This window comes from Sinocyclocheilus anshuiensis, unplaced genomic scaffold (assembly GCF_001515605.1).
Source record: "Sinocyclocheilus anshuiensis isolate Anshui unplaced genomic scaffold, SAMN03320099.WGS_v1.1 scaffold387, whole genome shotgun sequence".
NCBI lineage: Eukaryota > Metazoa > Chordata > Actinopteri > Cypriniformes > Cyprinidae > Sinocyclocheilus > Sinocyclocheilus anshuiensis.
This window is the reverse complement of record NW_015549624.1, coordinates 1,404,713-1,413,045: the sequence shown is the minus strand read 5'-3', so window position 1 is coordinate 1,413,045 and position 8,333 is coordinate 1,404,713. Positions and strand designations below refer to the sequence as shown.

The 8,333-nt window shown below is 34.8% G+C and overlaps 1 protein-coding gene across 1 annotated transcript in view; it reads left to right on the top strand.

Moving 5' to 3' along the window:
- Positions 1 to 6,149, top strand: part of LOC107659469 (little elongation complex subunit 2-like) — a 13,659-nt gene extending 7,510 nt beyond the window's left edge. Inside the window, exons 10-14 of the mRNA XM_016448422.1 lie at positions 266 to 432; positions 889 to 1,018; positions 5,139 to 5,223; positions 5,533 to 5,583; positions 5,903 to 6,149. Coding sequence (XP_016303908.1) covers positions 266 to 432; positions 889 to 1,018; positions 5,139 to 5,223; positions 5,533 to 5,583; positions 5,903 to 6,149 — 680 coding nt within the window. The remainder of the gene's footprint in view (positions 1 to 265; positions 433 to 888; positions 1,019 to 5,138; positions 5,224 to 5,532; positions 5,584 to 5,902) is intronic.
- The last annotated feature ends 2,184 nt before the right edge of the window (positions 6,150 to 8,333 follow it).

Sequence of the window (8,333 nt, the reverse complement as noted above, 5' to 3'; positions counted from 1 at the left end):
TTATTATTATTATTATTATTATTATTATTATTATTATTATGTATTGAAATAATTTCAAATATCAGGTTCAGTGTGTCAGATCAACATTTGATTTTTCCGTTCACACTAGCATTCAAAAAACAGATCTGTGTCACATGTAAGAGGGGAAAAATCTGATAATACTAGCATTTAATAATAATATTATGATCTAAAGGGGCCGTATTTGATATTTTTAGAATTTTAAAGTCAAGGTTTCTTGCACAAAACGTTCATCCATCTATCGCAGGTCTTCTGAAGGAGGATCTTCAGGTCAGTGCTGAGGATGAGATGGACTACGATCCTCCAGCAGAGGGCAGCGCTCTGTACAAACTCTACAGCCTGCTGGACGTTCTGCTCATGGTGCGCAGCAGTGTGGACATCGCTCACCCCAGACACGACAAAGACACCTTCAGGGTGAGCTGGACACATGCTAATACACAAACACAATGATCCTTTAGTTAAAAGGTTGAAGTACACGCCCCAAGAGCAACAGATGAGATTTCAAACATCATTAAACTCCTCAGGTCTTGTGTAAACACTCACAATGCATCTTATTATCATTATTAGTTATCATTGTCAGTGATTTTAAGCGACCCTTTATTGGATTTGAATCAGTATGTCAGTATGCCAAGCATTAATCTTTATATTTTAACCAGGGTTGAGTAATGTCCACCACACCCTTTCTTTAAACAGTCGGCTTTCCTGTGCAAAGCTGTAGAGTTGACTTTTCAATCTTATCAATGTTTTAACAGACTCTTTCCAGTCAATGGTTCTCAACGCAGCACAGGATTTCTTCTGCGTGTGTTTATAGAGCACAGTGACTCGGAACTGCCATTTGAGTGGGTAATGATTGAGTCTGCTCTCATCCAGGCCGTCCCGGTGCATGTTTTACCCAAGCTGGAGTATCAGCTGTGCTACGGGGCCGAGAGTCTGACCCACACTGAGGCCTGTCAGCTGTGGTCCGAGAAACTTCTGCACTCCAGTACTGTGTCCTTCATAAGTAAGAGACCTGATGAAATGTGTTTTATTTCTCTTTATCATGAAAGGTTATGCAGTTTTATAGGGTGCTATATGCTGTAATTCTGTCACGAATCTGTTTGATCAAATCAGATGGAGAAGAAAATATTTATAGTGTGAGATCATTTAAAAAAGATCATATTCGCGTGACCTGTAGAAATGAAAATATGCAGTATTGCAGTGCTAAAAAAAGCGATGGGCTTTTAATAACATCTTATCAATTCAGTTCATAAATTCATAACTGATTTAATAATTCATTTGCATTAGCAAGTCAAGTTTTTGTTAATAAAATAAACTGAAAATTTTAATGTGTCAATTCATAACAGATTTAACAGATTCGTGCTGTACAATGTAGTAAAAATAAATGTTGATAAAATAATTTAGATTCATCTAATTTGATTTGATAATGCAAACAAATCATTGAATAAAAGCATTTTTGAGTCTTGAAAATGTTGTAAAAATATATGTAGGTAAAAATTGATGAATCAATTCATAACTGAATCAGCGATTAATTTGCGATATCAAATTAAGCATTTTCATGCTTTGTTATATTGGTTCATGTCAAAGAAAATGATAATTAAGATTTTTTTAATAAGATGATTTCAATTCATTTTTATAATATTGTTATTTAATATTAATATTTCTTGAATATTAAATATAGTTTTGTTTTTATAATATTGTTTTGAATTAAAAATGTATTTTTTAAATGTGTAAATAATTTTCTTTATTAAATACTACAAATTTACTGCATAAATTTCAGTGCATCAAATCATAACAGATTCAATGATTCATTTGCATTATGGATTCAAATTAAAGCAATGCTTACGCTGTAAAATGTTGCCGTAAAAATATATCTAGGTGAAAATTTTAATGAATCAGTTCATACCTAATTTAACTAATTTGATTATTTATGCAAACAAATCATTGAATCAAAGTATTTTTCATCTTTGAAAATGTAGTAAAAATACATGTAGGTAAAAAATTGATAAATCAATTCCTACCTGAATCAGTGATTCATTTGTATGATCAAATTAAAGCATTTTTCATGCTATCATGAAAATGATAATTAAGATTTTTTATAATAAGATTTTGATGAATTTTTATAATATAATTATTTAATGTTAATAAGAATATTAAATATTATTTTTGTTTTATAATAAATAATGTCCTAAATTTAAAAAATATAAAAAAAAAAAAAAAAAAAAAAAAAAAAAAAATATATATATAATTTTCTTAATTGAATACTACAATTTTACTGCATTTTACTTCTTGCTTGAATCTACTTTTTGCTACATTGGCTTCCTCTGATTAAAAAAAAAAGCATTTAAATTGCAAATCACAAATCACCATCAAGTTTAATATAATTTTTTTTTTTGAATGAATGAAGCAAATTCAGACAGGCAGAAGTATCCATGTTGTATCTGGAGTGTTAGTTTTGGTAACAAGGGGAGTCAGTACAAAAGTGAACTTCCCATAAACTCCCAGCATGCCTCTCTCATGACGCATGACTCACTGTTTTGAGTCAGGGTTGCCGTAGCTACTAACATTTCAACTTTGAAAGGGCTGCAGAAGAATGCAACCACATGTGACATATCGCTGTGGGTGAAGGGCTACTTGGGTTTCTCCATTATGAGAGAATGAAGGAAAGAGACTCCTTTTCTGCTGAACAGACTGCTAAAGTTTGGAGAATTTGGAACCTGACATTTTCTATCTACCTTGAGGAAGCCTGTAACACTGACAGTGATTTTAAGAATGCCCACAATGTGCCTGACAGCAGTCTGTGCCTGCAGGTGAAAATACCTCAGAATCACAGAAGAATGCAGAAGAGCCTCGCTCTCGGCGTATCGTTTGCTTTAGAGATTCTTTTAGGGTTATTAAAGGAATCTAGTCTTTTCTGGGTCTAGTCCAGGATCCAGCCCTACTGATAACAGAATGGGCTGGTATCGTCACAGTCTGGACATATTTTTACAAGGCTCAAGAGAACTTTCTAGCTGAGCATTTTACTGAGGCAGATAAGTCACAAAATGATATAAGTATGACTTTATATAAGATTTTTTAGGTGTTGTTTTTTTGAAGGAAGTCTACAATGCTCACCTATGCTGCATTTAGTTTATTAAAATTACAGTAAAATAGTAAGGTTGTGGAATATTATTACTAGTGCTGTCAAAATTAGCACGTTAACGCAGGCAATTAATTTTTTCAATTCAATGCATTAAAAATATTTAACACAGGAGCGGAGCTATGATTGGCCACCCCACTCACAACTGCTACTTCTGTCTCGTTTTTCTTGACAAGAATTGCGTTTATTTAGATGCAGAACGTCTTTACGACCAAATCAAATGGGAGACTTTTTAGACGCGCACTTCACTTCGCCTCAGTGGCAGGCACGAGTCAAACAAGTGCGGAAACGGTACTGTGCTTGTAGCGCGTGCTCTTCAATTGCACGCACAAATGTGCCGGCACATGCTGTAGCCTGTATCATTTCATATCAAAGCGCGAAAGAAACTATGACGTCGTAGTTATGTCATCAGTTAAGTCATGAAGTTACCAAAAAGGCAATTAAAGCTGCCTTAAAACGTTTTTTTTTTTTTGTGTTATTTATACTGTGTAGTATTTGTTATATGAGTTACATTTAAGAACATGTTTTCAAAAGAACATGTCTCCCTCATCTAATACACTCAATTCAACTCGTCAGCTCATTATTGAGACTTTAATACCTGAAGTGAGTCCGAAAAAGTACAGAGTTGTGAGAAAATACGATGCATGTCAGATCTGCGTTATGTTCAGCAGCGGCAGCTCTTAAAGTAATAGCAGCCAAATAACCTAATAACCCAGCTGTTGTGATGTCTGTTAATCAAAGAATAAAAGAAAAAGAGGAAATCAATAACTTCTGTAGTTTTAAGGATTCATCTGTATTTAATTTAGAATTTAGTGTTTGATAACTTCATTCAAATTCTGTATATTTCCAACTTGCCGAATAGTAAAAGGAAGCTAAATATGACTTTTATTATAATGGGTTTATATAAAGATTGTTTTAAGTTTATTTAAATTAGAAGTTGTTATTTTTAAAAGTTCTAATACATTCTAATAAGTTCTAATAAATTTAACATTCTAATAAATGTTAAAATTGTTAGCTCTCAATTATACTGTAATGTTGAATGACTATAGTCAATGGTTAAATATAAGGGGGGAAAAAATTTCCTAGAGACATCAGTAGTATTGGTATCAGTGTACTGGCCTTCAGTCATAAAAAAAGGATAACAAATATTTTAAAAAATATTTAAAATATTGTCTTTATCTTGTTTCTAGATTAATTTGAAGATTAAATGTGAAATTATTGCAATATAACAGTATATGTAAAAACTTGAATGTTTGGTTGGATTAATCACGATTAATTTCAGAGAAAATGTGCGATTAATTCGTTTTTTTTTTTAATCGATTGACAGCACTAATTACTATTTAAAAATATCTTGTCTATTTGAATATATTTTAAAATGTAACATTTTCAGCATTATTACTTCAATCTTCTGTGTCATATCAGGCTTTTTTTTTCTTCTTTTTTTGTTTTTTTTTAATTGATTAATTATTCATTGGTATAAACCGTTCCAATTGTTGCTCATCCTCTTTGGATTTTGAAGAATAATTGGTGAAATGTCATCACGTCCTCTTTTTGTGTTATTTGGCCTAGAGCAGCGATTCCCATACACAGATGAACAAGTAGGGGTGTGGAGATCATTTTCTTTTTGCATGAACTTCGAATGACACCATCAGTGTAAAATATGTGTGAACAATTATTGCAACATTCACAGTGTTTCTCACAGCCTGAGTTTGTGTTGCAGGTCAATACGTGCACTTTTGCTCCGCATGTTGACAGATTTAGATGTTCTTCAGACTGTGAGCTGGTTTAAGGCTCTGCAGACTTTAACTTCTTTAGCTATTGACTGTTAAATAGAAATGTAGCTTAACCAGCCGTTACGGAAAATGAATGGAAGTATTATCAGTTAAGATTAAAGACTTGCAAAAAAAAGAAAATAGGCAATCTACTTAATGTAGTATGTGCATTTAAAGGCTAGTTGTTCACAAACTGTTTGATATTTGTGTAGGTCGCATCAATGCACACACATCAGAAGTGGCACAGATGCAGATGTTGCCCGACGACTGGATTCAGAACGTCACCTGTGACTTCAAGTGAGTGAATCTCTATATAAAGTCAAATTTTAATTGTTGAAATAAAACTTTAAAAAATTCCAATTCCAAAAAGTTTTACTGATTTTTTTTTTTTTAAAGAATGTCTACATGTTTGACAAATTCTCACAGATTCTCATCTGAAATACTGTAATAGTATTTATTTAATTATTTGTATTTTTTATAATTTATTTTATTTATTCATTTTAAAATGTATTTGAAATATTAATTTATAGTTATTAATTATATTAATATGTTATCTCTTGTGTCGAGTTTTAATGTAATTTAATGTGATTAATTTTTTTTTTCCAGGCCAACTAGATGTTTAAACACCCTCTACCACTTACTGAAAAAAGTCTCATCGTGAGTTTCTTTCACATTTTTAGATCAATTTGAAATTGTCACTTTACCCTTAGCGCGATTTGCATTTCCTAATGTGAAATCAGTCTTTCAATCTGTCGTTAAAAGTGTGTAATTCTGCATATTAAGCTAGGATATGTGAAAGCATTTTAACATTAAAAATGACATGCGTAAGCTTTAGGTATTGAGCCTGTAGTTCATTATTTGTAAGAATGTGACATTTTTGTTATTTGCACTGGAAAGCTTGTCATCAGCTACAAATTTCCTTTCAGCTGTTGCAGTGCTGTAATTTAATAAAGGCGTCTTTTAACACCTGCCCCAGATTACTGGAAGGACGATACCTGTTAGTCCACAAACCTCGTGAGGGTTTCGTGACCATCTTTAAAGCTAGCGATGAGACCAAGGCTGCTCGCGGAGTGTACCACCTGCAGAACGCACACTGCGGACCCCCAGCTGTGTCTTCAGGGATTCCCTGGGTTCCCCTGGACCCCTCGTATGTCCTGCCATTTCACCAGAAACACGGCAGGCCGCCCTGCACCTTCCCCCCACGTCCACCCCCTCAGGTATGACCATCTTTTCGCTTTGAAATGTAGCCCAAAGGTTTGCATGTGTGCTCCAGACATGTTAAAACTCGGTGCTTATTTGGGAAAATTGGGTTCGAATTTAGCCTGCAGCATACCTTTATACAGTATTTCCAGAGGTGGTTTGGTGTACTGGTAGTAGTTAAAAGTTGGTAAATGAAAGGTTGCTAGTTTGCATATGTGTGCTCCAGTCATGTTGAACTGTGGTGCTTATGTTGGAAATTTGAGTTTGAATTTAGCCTGCAACTTAACTTTTATCCAGTATTTCCTTGTGGTGGGGTGTAGGGGTGCTCCGATCAGGATTTTTGAGGCCGATCGCTGATCACAGAAAGCAGTATCTGCCGACACCGATCACCGATACCGATCTTTTTAAAGCTATTTATAGTGATACTCCAATCAGGACATTTATTCAGGGCCTGAATTTCATTTTTGAAAATGGGGGGAATTCCCCTCTTAGGTGTCTCTTGTGAGAGGGGAAGCCGCACGGACTGTGCTTTCACACAGGAGTCCGCTACTGATCCGTGGCTGTTTACTACAAACACAACATTTATCCATTATACCTGGCATTATGTGTGTGTGCTGCGAGTGTGCATGAGTGCACGGTCTCCAGGAGAGCGCGCAAGCGCTGAATGGTTAAACACTGGTAAGAATTTAAAAGTAATGCAGTTTATAAACTTTAGTGACGATGTGACACTGCCTCAATTGTGCAAGTGACAATTCCTGTGTCAACTGTGCAGTGTGCAGCTCGCTTATAGTGCAGACACGATGTGTGGTGATTTGAAGGCATTTGCGTATTTTGAGAGAGAAAGAGAGCACGCGCGGTGATTCACTCGCGCTGTTTGTGAAATTACGTCTCACACAAGGTTTTCAAATTAAGAAATATGAGTACCTCACCTTCAGCATTATATTTATTTCACCCGCTCCGGACAGAGACTGAGACGGTGCCGCTGCCTGTCGTGCCAAACCTCTCACAGCAGCGTCATCAGCTTGAGATCGGTTTTTTGAGATCGGCCTTTTTAGAGACTGCCGATCAATCATCCCAACGTGATTATCGGCCGATAGTGGGGTGTAGTGGTTATAGCTCAGAGTTGATAAATGGAAGATTGCTGGTTCGCATGTGTTTTCCAGACATGTTGAACTGTGGTGCTTGTGTTGGAAATTTGAGTTTGTATTTAACCTGCAACATACCTTTTATATAGTATTTCCAGGTGATGTGGTGTAGTGATTGTAGCTCAGAATTGGTAAATGGAAGGTTGCTGGTTCGCATGTGTGCTCCAGACATGTTGAACTGTGGTGCTTATGTGAGAAATACTGGTTTGAATTTAGCTTGCAACTAGGGATGTTTATTTTAACCGGTTAACCGACCGTAAGAATTTTGACCGATTAATACAATCAGTTAAACGGTTTAAAAAGTTTTTTTTTTTTTTTTCAGTAATTTATCAAAATATTTAAAAAGGTTTGCTGCATGGTTAAAATATGCTACGCGTATAAAAAAATAGTGTTTTTTAGAGAAAAAAAACAGTCGCATTGTATTATTTCATTCAGAAATAGGCCTAATGCCGACGCGAAATGTTTACAAACATTATAATAAACACTGTAAACATAGCTAGGCTATTTTAGTTCCCCTCACTCCACAACAAAGCCTTTCAATTAACAGTATTTGGAAAAGAACAAGAATTAAAAATATAAGAAGCTATAGCAATATAAACGACAAGCCAAAATGAATTCATTTAGGCTAAAATGAAACTGAAACCAACGTTGCGTCTCTCATTCGACACAAAATCAAATGTTTCCATATTCGCGATGTATTTGAATGGCATATTATTATTTATTATGTAGCCTACTTCACGCGTTACAATATCCACGTAAAACAAAATGTTTTGCATAGCATCACGGCGGTACGATGACAACACTTAATGGCACAGAGTTTACTACATATTTAAACTGAGCAGTGTGTTTTTTTTCATATGTTTGACTGACTGTATTTTATTATGATAATGAACAGGCTGCATTGTCAAGGTAGCAATGCTTAACTGTGTGCGCGCATGCGGCGCCGGCACAATCACTTGAGTTTTTTCCTTCTAACAGTGGAAGCAACTACTCCTTTTAGTCCTAAAGATAATCGGAATTGTAAAAGGTTTGCCTTTATTTGTGTACATTCACAATAAAAAA